Source organism: Lathamus discolor, chromosome 4 (genome assembly GCF_037157495.1).
Source record: "Lathamus discolor isolate bLatDis1 chromosome 4, bLatDis1.hap1, whole genome shotgun sequence".
Lineage (NCBI taxonomy): Eukaryota > Metazoa > Chordata > Aves > Psittaciformes > Psittacidae > Lathamus > Lathamus discolor.
Genome location: NC_088887.1, coordinates 32,661,464 through 32,681,184, shown reverse-complemented (window position 1 = coordinate 32,681,184; position 19,721 = coordinate 32,661,464). Strand labels below are relative to the sequence as shown.

Sequence of the window (19,721 nt, the reverse complement as noted above, 5' to 3'; positions counted from 1 at the left end):
TATTGAATGTAATTTTAAATAGTATATGTTTCAGAGAAGGGGGGGAATTTTGTTTCCTGAGCTTATAAAGCTGCTATTTGGAAGATTGCTTTTTCTCAGTTGTGGCAACTCAGTCCTACTGCTGTTGTCATTCTCTCAGTATAAATATAGCTTAGGGAAAAAAAACGTGATTGTGATAGTTGGTTTTTTCCTTAATGCAAATTATTACTGCATTACTAGTAATAATTTAGCATTATTTTATAAAGAACTTTAATGTCATGCAAGGATATTATTCCCTTGGATCTATGTATCCTCCAAGATCTTGTCTTGGAAGATCTTAGAAGTAGAATTCAAGACTGTTTTATGAACATACTTTAATTTTGATTTTTCACATGAATGCATGCAATAGAAATATAAAAGCGTAGGCATTGTCTGGATAACTTCGCATCATTCACGTACAAGTGGAACATGAACTTGTCTTTTGCTGTTGTAATTCTGGACAAAGATAATCAAAAGGTAGCATTTGCTGGAAGTGTTGAACTATTAAGGGAAGTTATGTGGAACAGAGATCTTGAGCCAACAATTTAATTTGTAAAATGCTGTGTTTCTAGTCTTTGAAGTAGTAAGCTCATGATGAACTCACTATTTGGGGATGCTTTGTTATCTTTTTCCTGTATATGATGGATCATTTTGAGGTTACTGAAATCTTAGCAAGGTGAAACCGCAGATGAAGTAACAAATCAGAGCTGAAAGCTGAAAGTTAACTCCAGCCAAATAACAGAGATGCTATATTTCTATTAGTTCACTTTTAGTCTTCTCTTAATTATTAACAACCTGTAAGGGATCACAATGCATATGTTATTTAGTGTGCAAATAAGGGTACTTTAATGTTGTAACATGAAAAGACAGTTATTTGACAAAAAAAAATAAAAGAAAAAGCTGGCTTGACAGGAAAAGAATAATACAGGTTTGTCTTCGTCTGATGATTGCAGTTAAATATTGCCAGTCAGGTAAATAATACGGTAATGTTACCTTAATTTGAAATGGAATTTGACAATACAGGGGAAAACCAAACGGAATGTGTAGCAGAGACTGAGAAATAGAATCAGTTCAGACCAATGCAGTGTTGTCAGACTTCAGCAGATGTGCAAGATGATTTGTTTGAATGTTTCTAACAGCCTTTGGCAATACTGTCATTCACTCTCCGACAGTATTTTTCTAATAACAGTGTCTGTTCTACTGCTTTAAAGAACACACTTTTATTAAGATTTTTTTTCTGTTCCAGAGGTGTGGATTTTTAACAGCACTTGCTTATGTCATTAAATCTACATCTCATGCATCGGGGATGTAGCCCGTTTGTGAATATTAAAATGCCTGTTTCATAGGAGACCAAAGATAAATATAGCTAATATCCTGCCTCCAACACTGGCTAATGGTGCCTGCTGTAATAGTAAGAGCAAAGATTAGAGAAAGAAGCTAGTAATGTTTCCCCAGAATGCTTCCCCATCCTGCAACAATATGAAACTTCTGAACCAGATGTTATATGTTTATATTTTTCTCATGAAAATCTTTAATTTACTTTTTATAAGTAGGTGAACTCTTAGTTTCAACAACATCACAGCGTTGGGTTAAGTATTACTTCCTTTTGTTTTGAACTTGCTTCTTACTACTTAAATTTCATATTCAATCATTCTCTCCAAGCCACTGAAGATAGTATAGACTATGTTTATCATAGAATCACAAACATAGAATGGTTTGTGGTTTCCATGGGCTGGAAGGGACCTTAAATATCATCTATTTCCAACCCCTTGCCATGTGCAGGGACACTTTCCACTAGACCAGGCTGCTCAAAGCCCCATGGCGCCAACCTGGCCTTGATATACTTAGTCACATCTTCAGGCTGAAAAGTTCTGATCTGTTTTGTTGTTTGTGTAATCTATGTACTTGATCATCCTTCCCCCGCCTCTTTATTCCATTCATGTCAGATATGAATATAATTTTCCAAGATACAGCAGACCTGTTGCTCTCATTCTGGGTAGCTGATCTGCAGTTTCTCAGTGGCCTCTTGTCTGGGATTTGCTGTATCTGGAAATTCTGAACAAGTTAAAAATGTTCAGATTCTGCCTGAACATGTTACCAGGAAATTTGGAATAAGATGCCCCATCCGGTATTGATGTGGTTCTGTTAGTATGTACGGCCACTGTCTACACTATATCTTGTGTTCTTGCACTGTTTGTTTTACTGGAAGCTGCTCCGACTGACCAACACTCCTAGAAAATAGTTATTACACTGAAAGCAGTGCTTTCTATTTCTCAAAATATTCAGAAGACTTCATCAACCATAAACTGACTTAGGACCTGGCAGTGTTCTGGCATGCTGCTGCCAGCAAGTCCAGGAGGCTTTTTTGCACATCTCAGTGCGCCATTTGCCAGTTCAGGCTGGTTGACCACCACCTGTCTGGAGTTAATAACCAGTCCCGAACATCAGCACATAGTTCCACCTGTTGATGCTTATCCCTCCAGCTCAAAAAATCTCTCCTAAATGCAGGAAGATCAGTCTCAGTTGCAGCTGAAGCTGGCCTCCATTTATGTCATGTGTTCCTGCAGCTGTTCATCATTGCTATCCTGCAACAGTAGTAACACCCACTCTTGCCATGCATCTATGTCCGCAAGCATGCACTGGTCAGAAATGGTTAGAAAATGTGTTTTCTAAAGATGGGACCACAGCCCACTGCTTGGCATCTGCAGGGCAGGCACTGAAGCTATGTAGGAGGAAGTAAGATGCAGCATGGTCCCAACAGAAAGGTAAGGATTAGCAAGGAAGAACCTACAGAGTGTGCCTTTTACATAATGCATCCCTAAATGGTGACAATGTCTGTGTAAGGCAAATGGCTCTTCACTGTTGTGTGTTGGGGAGCACTGTGCTGTGTGGGGATCGTGTGGTAACTGCCATTCCCACAGGGGATGGAGTTGGTTCCTTCAACATACCCCTCCGGGTTCCAGTAATCCTCAATGAAGGCCTGAGGTTGGTTTGGGGCATAGCACAGATTAATATGGCAGTGCAGCTGCACACAGGTATCTTAAGAGGCAAGAAAAAGCCCTGTTCAGAGCTTTGAGGTGAGCATGGAACACCAAATATCGGGAGTGAACTCATCTGAATGCTGACAGAGATGAGAGCTTCTTGCAAGGAAGAAGTTGGGACTTTGTGTACAATAATTTGACTGCTGTATAGAATATGTCATCACCAGCCTGTTAAGTGATCTTTGATGCTTTTCTGTTTGTTTGTGCTACAGATTGAATAATGATGAAGCAGGGGCATAAGTAATTTTAGTACACCGTATGTGAGAAGTGAAAGACCTTTAAAATGTCTGTATTTTAGTTCCATATGTTGGGATGTAAAGATGTGGAGATGGTGAGTGGGTGAAATGTGAAAGCTGAATTTTCGTGTGTCACACCAGGGTTTACAATTTCAACTGCTTTGTGTAATTTCATATGTTATAGGATGCTGTCTTCTTGTGTAAATTTAATTAATATAACTACTTTTTAGTATGTAAATTAAAATTGTAAAAAAATCCTCTATTCTAATATATTAATTCATTTGGAATCTGAATTTGCTATGCTAAGAATTTAAAACACTATCACTTTAATAGTTCATTGTACTAAGAGGAATACTTGACACACAGGGTAAGTGGTTCTGACAGCCATCTGACCTACCAACAGTGGTGTAGAAAAGATCAAGAATCTTGGATTCTGCCTTTGCCTTGTCTCCGGAGAAACTATGGAGAGAGTTTTGTTAGAGATAAGATACTCGAAGCGTAATAATTATTGAAACATAGCAGGGCTAAGCATCTAATCCTTGAGCTAAATAAAAAATGCTGGCACAGCAAGACAAGTACTGGCAAAATCTCTGAGCATACACAATTTATGCAAACAAAAGGTTAAGTAGACCAGGTTATACCAATTCTCTGAATGAAACTGTGCTGAAAAAGTAGGTTTTGTTAGTGAAATAACAGTGTTGGGATACATGTGTCTACATTTACTATAGATAATAATGAAAATCAGTAACTTAAGTCTTCCTGAACATTAATTTAAAAGAAATATCAAGGTAGTAGGATACATATTTAAGCCTCACCAGATGAGAATGAGCAGTAGGTTGATTATATTAAAATCATAGATTCAAGCGCACTAAGCTATAGAAATAAGATTTTGTATATTTTAGTGAAGACAAAAAGGTAGCACATAGTGGTTTAACATATCGTTCATAGTTTTTAATAATGACTTTTTTCTGACTGACACTAAGGCACTTCTCTGATGACAGGGAAGAACCTGATGTCAGAATAAACATTACCCCAGAGCTAATAAGCAGTAGTCTTTGTATTTTAAATAGTTTCTTCCTTAGATTCAAACATTATATTTCAAAGCTTTTGGGTTATTTTACCTCTGTACATTATATTATTTTACCCCATAATCAATTCTATTTTCATTTTATCAGGACTGTAAGGTAAAAAATAGTAATTAAGTTCAGTGCTCTTAATGTTCTTAATCCATGTTACTTAAACCAACTTCTTTCAAACCTTATAATCTGTTCAGCTTCAGGGTTTTATTTAAAAGTCTCTGAAAACACAAAAGGATTTTCTCTTAGTTTCCAGTTGCATTGGCTCATTCTTCTTGGTAGGATAGTTATAAATAGTTTGAGCTTTGTATTTCTTTGTTTGGTCAGATGTTTTTCCGTATGTTTCTGACAGTTCTTTTTTTATCTTTTGAGTTCTTTCATTTTTATTTTGTGTTTGTCAAGGCTGACCTACTGCTCATTCTTAGGCTGAACTGATTTCTTCTTCATCTTCCTCAGAGTCGGCGTCATCATTGTAGAAGTGAATTGTGGCTTGTACTGGAAAACTTGCCAGAACCTTCTCTCCGATGTTATTAAGAAACTTTTGGGATTTGGACTTGGGCAAATAAAGTCTAGTAAGAAAACACATTTTAAGAAAAAAAGTGAAACTATGTGATGCTTTCACAGCTAAGCTAAACTAGCCTGAATGTTAAAGTCTATTTTTATCTTTCTTCAGAGAGAGAAAAATCCTAGGGTTCCTTGTCTCTTAAAATAAAGTTGCTTACTAAAAGGTAATGTTGATTTTAAGTTATCTTAGTTGCTTTGGGCATATTGCATATTGGATTTATCTAAGGTCCCACCCTAGTAAAGTGTTGCCAGGGCAGTGATGTGTGCTTGAGATTGTTTGGTTTGGGTTCTAGCACAGTTCACAATGGAAATGTCCCATGCAATGGGTAAAGTTTGAGGAATGTTTTGGGATTCTGAAATAAGATACCAGGTTAAGATTGGGGTGAGCTGCCCGTTGCACAGCGGCTGATCTTAGTGAATCTTGTGTCTCCAGATGGAGGAGGAGGCATACATTGAGAGAGATTTCTTTCAAAATTTATATTGTTTTGTACTGAAATCATAAACGTCTTAATTTACATTTCAGGTTTTCACCAGCTTTCTCACTAAAACAAAACTTATGTGGTCTGTACACATACGCATTTTTGTGTGCATAGGTGTCCACTTTGTCCCTATTTCAGTTAATTTTGACAGTGATAAAGGTTACACAGATTTTAAGGTTCTACATCTTGTTTACAAGTGCATGTAAAGAAGATGGATACTCTGTTAATTTTCCTCCTCTAAACTAAAGTCCAAGTCAGGAGTTTCTACATAATTAAGCCTTAAAGAATCCAAATGTTAGTGGAAACCCTTATAAATCCCCCAAGCATAGGAAAAGTTTCACCTGCAATTCAGCTTTTATTGAAGAGCAAATTTAAGCAACCTCAAGACACAGATCTGTAACAAGTCATATTCCATTAGCAGCTGCTCACATTAATTATTTGGGCTTTGTGGGCTTCTTATCATATTAATAAATGTAAATATAAATCAGATGAGGCAGAAGAACGTTATTTCTTTCCAGATTACTTTTTTCTTCTTTTTATTTTTGCCATGTTGTTTCAGGTTCTCTTCAGCCTGGGTATCAGTCCTCATGGAGGGATAAAAAAATCCATGAAGTCTGGTGAGTAGATAAACTCCATTATTAAAAAGAGATACTCCAGGGACAAGCTAATACTTCTCCTGAGAAGAAATATATCTTTTCTTGGAAGGTGTCACTTTTCCTGTATTTGGTGATAGGATTTAACTCACCTCACTGGATGTTGAAATCCCAGGGCTCCTTTTGATCTAAAATTTACTAGTTGATCATCCAGTTCTGACTGTAAAGAGACATATTTATTACTTAGAACAGGCTAAAAATAAAGATTTCACTTTTTATTTCTACAGCTAACTATAAAATTCTACAGCAATGTGGCCTTTTTTTTTTTTTTCTGTGCTGCTACTTGTTTTACTCTGGCTAAATGTACTTCAGAGAATAAATGTGTCCACAGTCTGCTAATAGTTGCACATTTATCAAAGGATTTGAGCTTGTACATCTTATGAGCAATGAAGCTGTACATTTTGTTGAAGTTCTTATGGAATACTGTAGTGACTGGTGAGCTAGTAACCCCACCAAATGCAGGTTCAGTGATTGGAAAAGGAAAAAACTATTTTCTGTCAGTTTAAAGGAATGGGAAGTTAGGGTTTGTCCTGATTTCAGCTGGGATAGAGTTAATTTTCTTCCTAGTAGCTGGTGCAGTGATATATTTTGGCTTTAGTATGAGAATAATGCTGATAACACACCGAAACACACTGATATTTCAGTTGTTGCTAAGTAGTGCTTGCTATAAGTAAAGGACTTCTTATTTTCTCATGTTCAGTAAGGAGGAGCACAAGAAGCTAGTAGGGAGCATGGCCAGGACAGCTGACCTGAACTAACCAAAGCAATATTCCATACCATAGAACATCATTCTTGGTATATAAACTGGGGGGAATATGCCAGGAGGAGCCAGTCATTGCTCAGGTCGGGCTGGGTATCAGTCAGCAGATGGTGAGCAATTGTACTGTGCATCCCCTTGTCTTTCTTGGGTTTTATTTCTGTCTGTCTCTTTTCATTGTCCCCCTTTTCATTACACTTATTATTATTATAATCTTTATTATATCTTTTTTTATTTCAGTTACTAAACTGTTCTTATCTCAACCCATGGGTTGTATCCTTTTTCTTATTCTCCTCTGCATCCCACTGGAGAGGGTGTAGGAGAGCTGCAGTGAGCAAGCAGCTGCGTGGTACTTAGCTGCCAACTGCAGTTAAACCACAAGAGAGTTTTATAAAATCCCTCTTAACTACATGACCCATAGTTTGGACTTGGAATGTTCAAGCTTAATTGTAACCAAAGATCACACGAGCACGTTAAGGAGTCCTCAAGAGACAACTGGCATCTCATATTTCTATGCAACAAGCAATAAAAAGCAAGCATTTCAATACAATTAGGAAGGTAGAAACATATATTTTAAGTATCAAATTTTAATTTAGCACAAAATAAATTCATTTAAATTAAGGTCAGAATAAAACTCAGCAATTTGTAATTGTTAATGTTACTAAATCCTGTTAGGATTGTAAACCTGAAAGTATCTCCCAGAATCACAGGGTCCTTTCTAAGGTCCTCATCTAGGCATGTATTTTCTTCCATATCTTAAAACAAAAAGACTTTTTTCCTCGTATCAACCTGATGCTGCACAAAATACAGATACTTAGCTTTGCTGTAGTAGAACTCCTGTTGAACAGAATCTAGAAACCATCCACTCTACTACAAACAAAGATGACTTTTGCCAATGTAAGAATAATTAATCTCTCTTTCAGTGGAAGTAGGCTTCAGCATGGATATTTTGGTGGGCCCCCAAAAGCCCCAGGCTATGGACTGAGCAAGAGATCTTACAGGATTATCTCTACCTTTTATGTTGGCCTATTGCTCTCATACCCACTTGTTTGTCTTGTAGCCAAAACGATTTGTGTTCAGGCTATTAGATTTTTGCTCAAGGTTTTTTTTTTTTTGTGTGTGTTTAATCAGGAGACTCATTTACTTTGTTTCCACAGTACTAAGTAAAATGGACTCCTGATCTGGCTGAACACTGTAGAAGTGATCATAATGTCTGTGTTAAATACCATTTTTCTCCTTTCATGTTTACATTAAAATTAAACCAGCCTTTTTTACTGACCTGTATTTTTTACTCTCTTCTCTTTGGGGTATATATTATTTTCTAATAATTCTATATGTAATAATAATATTGATTAAACACACATATGGTTTTTCTTCTCATGCTTAAATAGACCATTTCTGAAAAATGATTCTAATAAAAGCCAGTTGCAACATCTAGCTCAGTTTTGATACAGCAGAAAATGTTCATTTATGTTATGTTGTAGATATACAATAGTAACTTTAAATTACTTTGTCATTTTTATTTGTTCATAAATAATGTAACTGAATTTAGGTAGTAGGAAAAATGTTACTTTTATACAAGGAAAAGGATATTATGTGTAGGTAACCACAGGGACCATTGTAACACATGTTCTGGGCATTGTAACACATGTTCTAGAGGTAATACTAGTTTATTTTTTAGCAGTAGTTTCATATTTTATCACTTTTTTCTTGAATCAGTTTCTCAGGTTAGATTCTTATATGTATATTCTTAAACATTATTTTTTGTAACTACACAGAGGATATTGAAACTTCTGTTTGCTTCACTCCAGTGTTTGTAGTGTCTACTGATCTGTAAAGCATTGGCATTTGTATGTATGCACTCCAGAAAATAACAGTAGGCAGCATGCAACCAACTAGCAAAACCATTGTGTTTAATCCATCTTTGGAGGCTGCCTGCTAGAAACCTCAGTAACTGTGCTGAAGATACTTGCCTTCGACACCTGTGGGCTGTAGGTTTGCATTAGCCACTCTTCCCACCTAGGCACCACACAAAGTATCTAAGCATCTTTCCTTTTCTGTGACCCAGTTAAAAAATGTAAGAGCTTCCTAAAGCCCTCCTTTAGTCCTCATTAGGTCCCAAGCTACAGAGACATCTAGGATGCTTGAGCGGTGTGAATGTGACGTAAAGTGTAGTTGAGAAGGATCTGAGAAGCTTCTGGCAGGAAGGAGAAAAGTTAAAAAATTGAAAGCAATTGTTACAGTTAAGCTTGGCTTGAAACAATGCCACTCTGTGAGCAGGAATGTGGCAAACTTCCTATGTGGTTGGTTTTTCTCACTGAAGTGGGCAGAATCCCAAGTGTAAATTAAAATTTTTGAGCTGGTTGAATAAAATTTTCTCCAAGACCATAACCTCAGTAATCACAACTTCCTGATTTCAGAAACCTTAGTTTCTTGAAATCCTCCCTGTAAGCATGTGCTCTCATGAGTCAGACTCCTTTAATCCACAGCAATTTACAGGTGTCTCTGGCAAAACTTGGAACACTGCTGGGAAGGGCATTCTTCCTTAGGCTTTCATAAGGCGCCTGCAGGGAAGAGTAAGTTACTCTTTCAGATCTGTACAGTTACAGTCTCCATCATCAGCAGATAAAAAGTGCAAGGTAAAGAGGTGCTGCAGGTGTTAGAATATAATAATATAAATTGGGAATTTTCAAAGACTTGCACTAAGGAGAATTGTTTTAATATGCTGAGCCTTTGGTAAAAAGTTGAAGATGTAACTGTGTATCACATGCTGCAAAAACTTACTCAGGTGCTTAGAACTAAGCAGGGAAATAGCATCATTTCAATAGGTGTTTAAAGCTTGGGACCTAGACTGAATGTGCTTCAATCTCTGTTTTTGTTCTTTGAGCCTAACAAATCTTCTTACATGAGTAAATAAATTTAACAATCACAGTGCCTTTCAAAGGCATTTGGCAATTAAGAGCTGCTTTAAAATCCAATTTTGTGTTCATTTCCTAGCTGGTTTAGCTATAGCAATATCCCTCCAAGAAAAACCAATCAATAAAATTGTGCACCTGAAAGTCTTTTTTTTTTTTTTTTTTTTTTTTAAATTCATCTTAAAGTCATTTTCATTCCAACTCCCCCTATACACAAAATACCAGTACAGAATAGGCCTGGAAATTTCAAACTGAAGATACTGTTATTTTTTATAATTAAGTAAATGAAAACTGCTGTTAAAATAAGAGTAGAGTAAGCAGTGCTTTCTGCAGCTCTTTAAGAACTGATAATGATTCTATATGTGATACAAAACTAGAGATACTCTTAGCCATTATCATGTTCAGAACACTTTAATTTGAACCATATTTCCTAACACTGAAGAAAGGTTCAAATCACTTCCTGTGTTCAAATAGTTTCAATTTCTGCACCTGTTTTCTATAAGGGTTATTTTTTTCAGAATTTAGTCTCACCATTTGTTGATTCTCTGTCATCTCACTGTCTCTGGCTGTGAGCGTCCAGGGCCTCCATAAGGCAGGGCTGCTGAAAGATTGAGTAGTGCTCCTACAGTTAATTCTTTTGGAAATATCCGTACAGTACAGCTTCTTTTGTTAGATTCTGCTGGCATCTTTTGAAATAATGTGATTTTTTTCTTTTCAAGACATTTTGATTTGGTAAATCTGAGTTCTATGGCAGTCTGTCTTCTGTCCACAGTGATTAAACAAACTAGACAATTGCTTGCACATTTTTAACTAAGGTGTTATTTCACAACTCAAAGCAGCTGCATTGAACTCCAAATGATGATGTAATTAATACTGAAATCTTTTTATTTATGCAGCACTGCTACAAAATAAAAAGTAACCCTCCCTCTCTGACAGACCGTCTAAATACAGATTCCATGTTGGCATTGAGTGGCTGGTTATTTATTGAGTAAGCAACTCCAGCATTCAGCTGACATGGGCGATCTGATCTAATTAGTTTAAGAGCATGTGCAGTGGTGGGTGCTACATATGCCTCTTGTTTGGCAGCAGGTACTTAAAATTAAGGATGCTCTTTTTAACACTACTTTCCACCTCTGCTGCTATGTAGCAGATCCATACAGTTGGGGAAAGATACGAAGGATAAATAAACATAATAATAACAACAATATTTTGTTAACAAAAGCAACAATAATTTGTTATCACAACCTTAATTTTCATTTACTTCCATTTATAACTTCTGAAATATTTGACTGAAAAGGATAAAATATCAGCAAAACAAATAAAACACCTGTTCCCAGTGAAACATCTTCAGGAACATTTTGCCCTTCTGAACTTAGAAATTATTTTATGTCTATTCAACGCTAAAATTAGTCAGTTTTGAAAGGAAGCTGCTGAAAAAAAGGTCTCCCTGTGCCTGCCTTACCTCTCTGGGTGCTCCCTTGGCTGGGGTGGTGGGCGCTGCTGCTGCTGCTGCTGCTGCTGCTGCTGCTGCTGCTGCTGCTGCTGCTGCTGCTGCTGCTGCTGCTGCTGCTGGGTGCCCTGGGAGTGATGACAGACACATTGCACTGCAGCCTGGAGCAGGAGACTTGCAGCTGCACCCTCCATGTCATTTGATGGTCTGAAGCCTCATGGCTGAGCTCTTGCCTGAGTCTTTCAGCCCCTCCTTTAACTCAACTTACCTAAAACAAACACGGCCTCAGGTAAAAGGGGAGAAATTGTCCTTAATGAGATTTCTTTTGACTCACTGAAAGAGTTCAAAGATAGGGCTCTCAGGTTGGCAGGCTGTCCTGGGGACAGCACTGCTAGGGAAACAGAGACTTTTTGTTAAGTTTGGTTAGCAAATCACATGGAAAATAATCCATGCCTTTACCTTTCTGTCTGTTTTACAAAATCTGTATTTGCTCTATATGAAATATACAGTGTAAATACACTTTTTGCATGTTCTGAGAAAACTCATCCATACCCTGTCCTGAAAAAGTGTAACACAAACTCGAAGAGAATTTAAAAGTTACAATAATTTTTAAATTACTGAAGTATTTTACATGTCCTAACTTTAAAAGAGAAAAAGATACCAAAAATTAGTGAGGGTGAGAGGATTTAAAGGCATGCCTAGCGACTACATCAAGACTACAGGGATGTTCCTTTAATTTGATTGCTATCTGATGGATGAAGAAGACAGCTTATGTCAAGAAAGATTACTTTGTCTATCAAAGAATCAGGGTTATGAATGCCATAAATTTGAGGAATCTTTTCTTTTAAAGTATGCAGTATATGTTCTAAGCCTACAAAGACTGGATAGAAACAGACTTCCAAACTTTCTTCCCACCATTTTCATTCATAATGTGCATTATTTGTAGCCTGTTACACTGTGCAAGAACAAATATTACCTGGTGGCTAACATTATCTGTTTTTTATTGTGATGGTTCATTGCTTTATTTCCTTTATTTTCCTTTATTTCCCAACTGCTGCAGATATGTGAGAGGATTATAAGAACCTAAAGCTGAATTCTCTTTCCACTGGTGCTAATACGCATTGACATCAAAGGGAAGAGATTCAGCTCCCAAATATAATTGGTTTCTACTGTGAACTTTCTTCCCAGAAAGCAAAACGTAATTTTGTTTGCTGAACATGGAATGTTTGTTGATTTTTAGTATGAATTAGGTCCCTTCTAGCTGATGTAGCTGAAGAAACCATCAAGTCAGTCAGTTTGAGAGGACACTGAAAATTCTCGGTGGGAGTCAGATCCCTCTGAGGTAAGCCCTGCGGCTCTCTCTCAAGTTGAGATCCAGCTGGAAGGAGCACATGTTCAGTCAGCAAGAAGGAAAGCAGGGGCTAGACTCACAGATGGAAGCCACTGGACTCATTCTCTTGGAAACATTATTTTCCCCTGAAATTGTTTTGTATTAGAAAACATTGTATATACACATTTGCACGTGTTTTTGTGCATTCTACTGATCTTGCTTAAATCTAAATATCTTCTGACAAGGAGGAGCTTAGGTCAGATTTGAAAGTCATTGTTTTACATTGGTTCAAGTTACAGAGCTGTGTTGGGTACCTGGCACTCCTAAGACTGCTAAAAGCAACAGTGTGAGATGGGTTCTGATGGTTTTGAAGTGGTCTTCAGGAGTAGAGTCTGGGATTCAGTTTGTTGAGGTCTAATTCTTACATCTTGGGTCATTTATGGAGGTGAGCGGCTCCAGAGAGGAGCCTTCAGCACCGCAGCGAGGGGAAACCCCGCGCCCCGGAGCCTCAGCTCGGAGCGGCGGCAGACACCGAGGGAGCCGCGAGCCCCCGAGGCCTTGCCCAGGAGCCGCAGCCCCGCCGAGGCGAGCAGGGGCGAGCAGGGGGCGGAGCCAGGAGGGACGGCCCCGCCCCAGGGAGCGCGGGCGCAGTGCGTGGCGCGGCGGTTGGGGTCGGCTGCGAGGGCGGGCAGCGGGCGGGATGGGGAGCGCTGGCCTCAGGGCCAGGGCCCGCTCCGGGAGCTCTGCCCCGGCTGCCCCGGCGGAGGCAGCGTCGGCCCCAGGCAGAGCCGATGGGAGGGGAGGCTGCAGCGCGGAGCTCGGGGGCAGAGAGCGCCTGCACCGGGGTCGTGAGGGGAGGGCGCGCCACGGGCAGGGCTGCGCTCGGTGCCCTGGGGGAGGCCCTCCTGCAGCAGGGGCTGAGCCGCGGGGCGCTGTCAGTGGCTGGAAGGTGTCGGGGAAGCTGGGAGGGAGCTGGGCTGCCTGCTCCGGGCCCGAGCTGTGCAGGGGCCCCAGGCGTCCATCACAGCGCATACAGAAAAGGAGGAGGGCAGTAACCCAGGGAGCGGGGAGCTAGTAACAAACAAAGGAGGAAGAGGGGATTGTCCTGCTGTAATCAGTGCTGGTGCAGGCTCACCTGGAGCACTGGGTGCAGTGCTAGGTGCCACCATTCAAGAACATGAAGGTCCCTGAATGCATCCAGGAGGGCAACAAAGCTGGTGACAGGGCTGGAAGGCGGGTCCTGTGAGCAGCGGCTGAGGACACCGCGGTTGTCTGGCTCGGAGAAAAGGAGGCTGAGGGGAGGCCTCATTGCTCTCTACAGCTCTTCCCAAGGAGGGGAAATGGAGAGGGAGGTGCTGGTCTCTTCTCCCTGGGATCCATTGGTAGGACATGTGGGAATGGTTCAGAGCTGCGCCCAGCGAGGTTTAATGTAGACATTAGGAAGTCAAGTGGTTTTCAGCACCAAAACCCCATTCAAAGACACAAATCAGAAAGGTTACGGATGGAAAGAGTATTTCATTTATTTATAAATAAAGTTATTTATCTTATTTTAGTTAATTTTAGTCTAGTTTAGATTATATTTTCTTTTTCTAAATCGCTCAGAGCTGATGCTCACAAGCATTAACACGATGCACACGCGCAGCCAGCAGCAGGCTGCCGCATCCCTTGCAGCCTGACAAAGGAAAGCCGGGGCAGGAGCGGTGCTGTGGTGGTGCAAGAGGAGCGCAAGAACCCGGCCAGAAAGGGCCAGGGAAGACCTGACTGGGGTGGTGCTCAGTGCTACAGAGGACAGCAGCAAGTCCCGGGGCCACGCTGGGGCCACCCTGGGAGTCCCGGGGCCACGTTGGGGCCACCCTGGGAGTGCTGAACGCTGCCTCCCCCCGGATGCGGGGCACGAGGGCCACCTGCGTGGAGCACGAGCAGCTGCCTTTGGGCCACAATGGCCCAAAGGAGCCCCATGAAGGGGCTGTGCTCGGCTGCGGAGGAGGCAAAAAAACCCGGGGACACTTGCTAGTCCAGCCTGGGGGCAAAAAAGCCTTCCCCCCCCCAGCTGCAGGACACGAGGGGCCACCTTCGTGGTGCATGAGCACCAGGCGATAACCCGGAGCACCAGGACCAGAGGAGCCCTGACAAGTGGTCATGCTCAGTGCTCAGAGGAAGGCAAAAAAACCCCGGAGACCGGTGCCAATCTGCCCCGGGGGAAAATTCCTTCCTGACCCCAGCACTGGCGATCGGCTGCTCCCTGAGCATGTGAGCAAGACCTGCTCCTGGTCCACGGGCTGGTTATGCCTCTAAGGGGACACTGGCTCTGCCTTTTCTGCCTCCACCTGGAGCCATCTGAGGGGCTCCCAAGAACAGCAAAATGCCGCTGGCCTGATCAACCCTGGGGGCAAGAATCCTTCCTGTGCCTGGCAGTTGGAGCTCCAAAGCACTTGGCCATCTGTGGATCCTATTTCTTATGGCTACTGCCACTGTCTCCCCAGAAGATGAGGGCAGCGAGCTCCCCAAAGACTGAAGCAGGATTTCCATCCATCAGATGAGCTGTGAGCATGGCCCCTCCAGGAGCTGGAACTGCAGCAGAGAACCTCCCACAGCTTTGGGCAGTCTTCCCCCCTCTGCCCCTCCAAGTAATTCCACCGGTGCCTCAAGGACTTCCTCTTGGGTGCCTTCAGGCTGCCAGCTCTGTCCTGGTGGCAAAGCCAGGCACTCTGGCAGTGGGACACGGGAGGACGCTGCCTTATACTGCCCCAGAGCATTGTGATGCTGTGTTGGTGGGTAGTGGCACTATGACATGGTGGTGACGGGGCCCCCACAGCCCTGCCCACTGCAGCGCTGCTGCTGCTGCCCTTTTGCCCAGCATCCCTTGCAGAAAGGCCTTTGGGTGCTGGCCCTGAGGCAGTGCCTGTGCCCAGGAGGCCCAGGGAGATGTCCCACCCATGGTGACCACACATGGCACCGCTGCTTGGTGTCCCTGTAAATTAATCTCTATGTTCACATGTGTCAATAAGGGCTTTTATACCACATACAGTCATTTGACTGCGGCGATCCCAGGGGTGAAAGAAAGGGGTTTTGGGTCCCTCTGCATGAACTTTGCAGAAAAGGAGAGAGCATACAGGATTTCCTCACCATTCCTTATCAATACGCCAAGTGGCATTTGTTACTGTGCTGCTCATGGTGACGTCTTCTTCTTGGAAAGATGAATTTAGGAAATCTGCGTTTGTTACGCAGGGTGTTTAGATATTTGCTTGTGTTTGTTAACATTCATGTGTCTAGTTTGGGGGCTTGTCTCTTGTATTACTACATGAATGCAACACTTCACTGACTGCTGCCTAATTCTATGTTTTGATAGTTCAATGAAGTGTTTCGATCCTAGTTCGGTTTAAACCACATGAGCAGCTTTTCCCTGCAACGCTCAGGAAAAACAAGTAACTGACTCAGTTGGGTAGAACAGTTTTAAAACCCTCAGCTATGTATCATGTAAGGGTACTGTATAGAGGGCAGAGATTTAGAGATTAGCAACAAATCCCCCAGCACGATTGTTCAAATCCCTGAAATGCAGAATGACCGTTGGTCTCCCTACCATAGGTTTATTTCTTGGGTGATCTACTGGGGGGGAAAGGGAAAGTCACCGAGTTTATTGGAGATGTTGGTGTAGGCTGCAGAAGACAGCCCCAGCTGGGATCCCATCTGAAGTGAGGAAACTTCTGTGTTTGTCTGAGCAAACTGTTCTTTTATGAAAAACACCCATGTTTTTCACATACAGTTGTAGAAAATGCTACTGCCTCTGCCCAGTTCTGGTAGAAAGTGAGCTTAATCACCTCTTGGAAACACACCAGACACCCAGACAGAACCATTGAGAGGGGAGGCTGCAGCGCAGACCTTGGAGTGTAGAAAGTGGCTCCACTTGTGTCTTGAGGCAAGGGTGCACAACAGGCAGGGCTGCGATCGGTGTACCCTGGTGGAGGTCCTCCTGCAGCAGGTGACTGAGCTGCGGGACACTGTCAGCAAACCAAAAGACTCTAAGGCCCAGTTAGAATTAAAGCTGGCAAGGGATGTGAAAGATAACAGGAAGGGCTTCTATAGGTATGTAGCAACCAAAAGGCAGACTAGGGACAATGTGGGCCCTCTCTGGAAGCTATTGGGAGAACAGACTGCCTTTGATTTGGAGAAGACTGAGGTTCCCAATGACTCCTTTGCCTCAGTGTTCACCGGCAGATGCTCTGACCAAACCACCCAAGTCTTGGAATGCAGATGCAGGGACTGGGAGAATGAAGACCTTAGGCCCACTGTAGGAGAGGATCAGTTTCCAGATCATCTTAAGAACCAGCATGTGCACAAGTCTGTGGGACGTGATGAAATCCATCCACAGGTCCTAAAGCAGCTGGCAAATGAAGTTGCTAAGCCAATGTCCATTATATTTGAAAAGTCATGGCAGTCAGGTGAAGCTCCTGACAACTGGAAAAAGGGAAATATAACCCCCATTTTCAAGAAGGGGAAAATGGATGACCCAGGAAGCTACATACCAGTCAGTCTCACCTCTGTGCCTGGCAAAATCTTGGAGCAGATTCTCCTGGAAGGCATGCTAAGGCACATGAAAAGCAACAAGGTGTTTGATGACAGTCAACATGGCTTCACTAAGGGGAAATCCTGTCTACCCAATTTGGTGGCCTTCTATGATGGGGCTACAGAACTGATGGATGGGGCAAAGCAGTTAATGTCATCTACCTGTACTTGTGCAAAGCATTCGACACTATCCCATATGACATCCTTCTCTCTAAATTGGAGAGGTATCAATTTGATGGATGAACCACTCAGTGGATAAAGAAGTGTCTGGATGGCCACATGCAAAGAGTTGTGGTCAACAGCTCAATGTCCAGTTGGAGACTGGTAGCAAGTGGTGTCCCCTGGGGGTCAGTGTTGGGACCGATCTTGTTAAAGATCTTTGTCGGTGACATGGACAGTGGAATTGAGTGCGCCCTCAGCAAGTTTGCTGATGACATTAAGTTATGTGTTTCGGTTGATACGCTGGAGGGAAGGAATGCCATCCAGAGGGACCTGGGCACACTTGTGAGGTGGGCTGATGCCAACCTCATGAAGTTCGACCAAGCCAAATGCAAGCTCCAACACCTGGGTCAGGGCAATCCCAGGCACAGCTACAGGTTGGGCAGAGATTCAGAGCAGCCCTGCAGAGAAGGACTTGGGGATGTTGGTCAATGAGAAACTGAACATGAGCTGGCTTCAGTGTGCGCTCGCAGCCCAGAAAGCCAACCGTATCCTGGGCTGCATCAAAAGGAGCGTGACCAGCAGGTCAAAGGAGGTGATCCTGCCCCTCTACTCTGCTCTCATGAGACCTCACTTGGAGTATTGTGTGCAGTTCCGGTGTCCTCAACATAAAACGGACATGGAACTGTTGGATCAAGTGCAGAGGAGGGCCATGAGGATGAGCAGGGGGTCGAGCACCTCACTCATGAAGACAGGCTGGAAAGTTGGGGCTGTTCAGCCTGGAGAAGAGAAGGGTGCGTGGAGACCTCATAGCAGCCTTCCAGTATCTGAAGGGGGCCTACAAGGATGCTGTGGAGGGACTCTTCATTAGGGACTGTAGTGACAGGACAAAGGAGAATGGGTTTATACTTAGGGAAAGTTTAGGTTAGATATAAGGAAGAAGTTTTTTACTGTACAGGTGGTGAGGTACTGGAATGGGTTGCCCAGGGATGTTATGAATGCTCCACCCCTGGCAGTGTTCAAGGCCAGGTTGGATGGCTTCTTGGGTGAAATGGTTTATTGTGACATGTCCCTGCCCATGGCAGGGGGGTTGGAACTAGATGATCTTAAGTTCCTTTCGAACCCTAACTATTCTATGATTCTATAAATTTTTTCTGTTCTTTAAAACATCCCTTCTTGCTATGACAAATAGACATGTTTTAAACTCAAAGGCCAAAGCCATTAAATGCTGTTCTAGGAAGCACTGACAATCTGTAATAGAGGATTTAAAGTCTAAATCTACTCCTTTCAGTGTTCAAATGCTGTGGGGTGTTTGTAAAGTTATAACTAAATAAAAAAATACCACATGTAAAAGAAGAAAATATATGCATAGTCTCAATAATTTTAAACATCTATATATCAAAATCAGTATAATTATTAGAATGAAGAATATGGTGAACTGTAGTCAAATAGCAAAATTATTTTAAATAGCAGAATGGGTCCTGAGAAAAAAATTCAAACTTCTTAAGTAATGTAAACTGTAATTAAATACCTTCCTGAACTTCAGTCTGAAATGCACGTATATGATTTCATCAGCTTAGTTTTATTTAGACCCAGTTTCATTTGATAGTTGAAAGGGAAGTGTGCATTACACAACTGATATCTATAGTCCTGATCTTGCAATCAGATCCTTAGGTGAGGATAATTGATTTATACCTCTGGATAGAATCTGCCAGCATGGATATTAGCGCAGGACTAAAGTCTAAACTACTAACATAGAGCTCTCCAGAAGATACAAATTTCTCCGCAATTAAGTCTGTTTTTAAAGCCCTGCAAGACCAAATTTGACGGAATTATTGAAAATATTATTTTGTTAATGAAGCTATAATGCCATGTAATAGATTTACATGTGACATTGTAGAAAAAATGTAAGCCAAAAGTGGGACAGTATTACATTATTGTACTAATTAATTGAAGTACACAACTTTAACTGGCATTTTTGTGGAAAGCGTTAGCTAAAATCAGGTTGCAGATCTGTGGATACCAGTAGAACATAAGCAGCTGTAATAATGTATTGTCTATAGTTTCTAAAAAAGGGGGAAAAATAAAGGTAGCAGTTAATCCAGTCATAGCTGTCTCATTTTAACAACTATGCTACTATAGTTTTTAAATTTTTTGCAATATTCAGTTTTAATACAAGGTGCTATATTTGGTGAAGAACACTTCACAATCAGAAAACACTGATTCTGTTACAGTCGCTCATCCATTTTTTCCCAGAAATCAGGAGTATTTTTCAGACTTCTGATACAACCTGAGATAAACTTTGACAAACTTGGTTTTCTACAGAGACATAAACTATAAGGTAATTATTTTGTGTTAATTGGAAGAAGTTTTTTCTCTTTGTGGGAAACCTGTTTTACTCATTTCTCTTGTGAATGCTCTTGTTCATGTGCAAGAATAATGAGAATTCAACATAAATTGGCATAGTCAAGGAACAGGAT

At 41.5% G+C, this 19,721-nt stretch overlaps 1 protein-coding gene and 1 long non-coding RNA gene across 2 annotated transcripts; one reads left to right on the top strand and one right to left on the bottom strand.

Annotated features, from left to right (window-relative positions):
- The first annotated feature begins 353 nt into the window (after positions 1 to 353).
- Positions 354 to 12,660, top strand: LOC136013279 (uncharacterized). Its single transcript, XR_010612211.1, has 3 exons — positions 354 to 6,031; positions 7,065 to 7,097; positions 12,250 to 12,660. It is a non-coding gene; the product is annotated as an uncharacterized LOC136013279 (long non-coding RNA).
- Positions 4,093 to 11,236, bottom strand: RIPPLY3 (ripply transcriptional repressor 3). The gene is made up of 4 exons (XM_065676939.1): positions 11,202 to 11,236; positions 10,271 to 10,340; positions 6,160 to 6,227; positions 4,093 to 4,940 (listed from the first exon to the last, which is right to left on the bottom strand). The coding sequence occupies exons 2-4, from the start codon at positions 10,289 to 10,291 to the stop codon at positions 4,793 to 4,795; spliced, it is 237 nt and encodes a 78-aa protein (XP_065533011.1). The 5' UTR covers positions 10,292 to 10,340; positions 11,202 to 11,236; the 3' UTR covers positions 4,093 to 4,792.
- Positions 12,661 to 19,721: the final 7,061 nt, after the last annotated feature.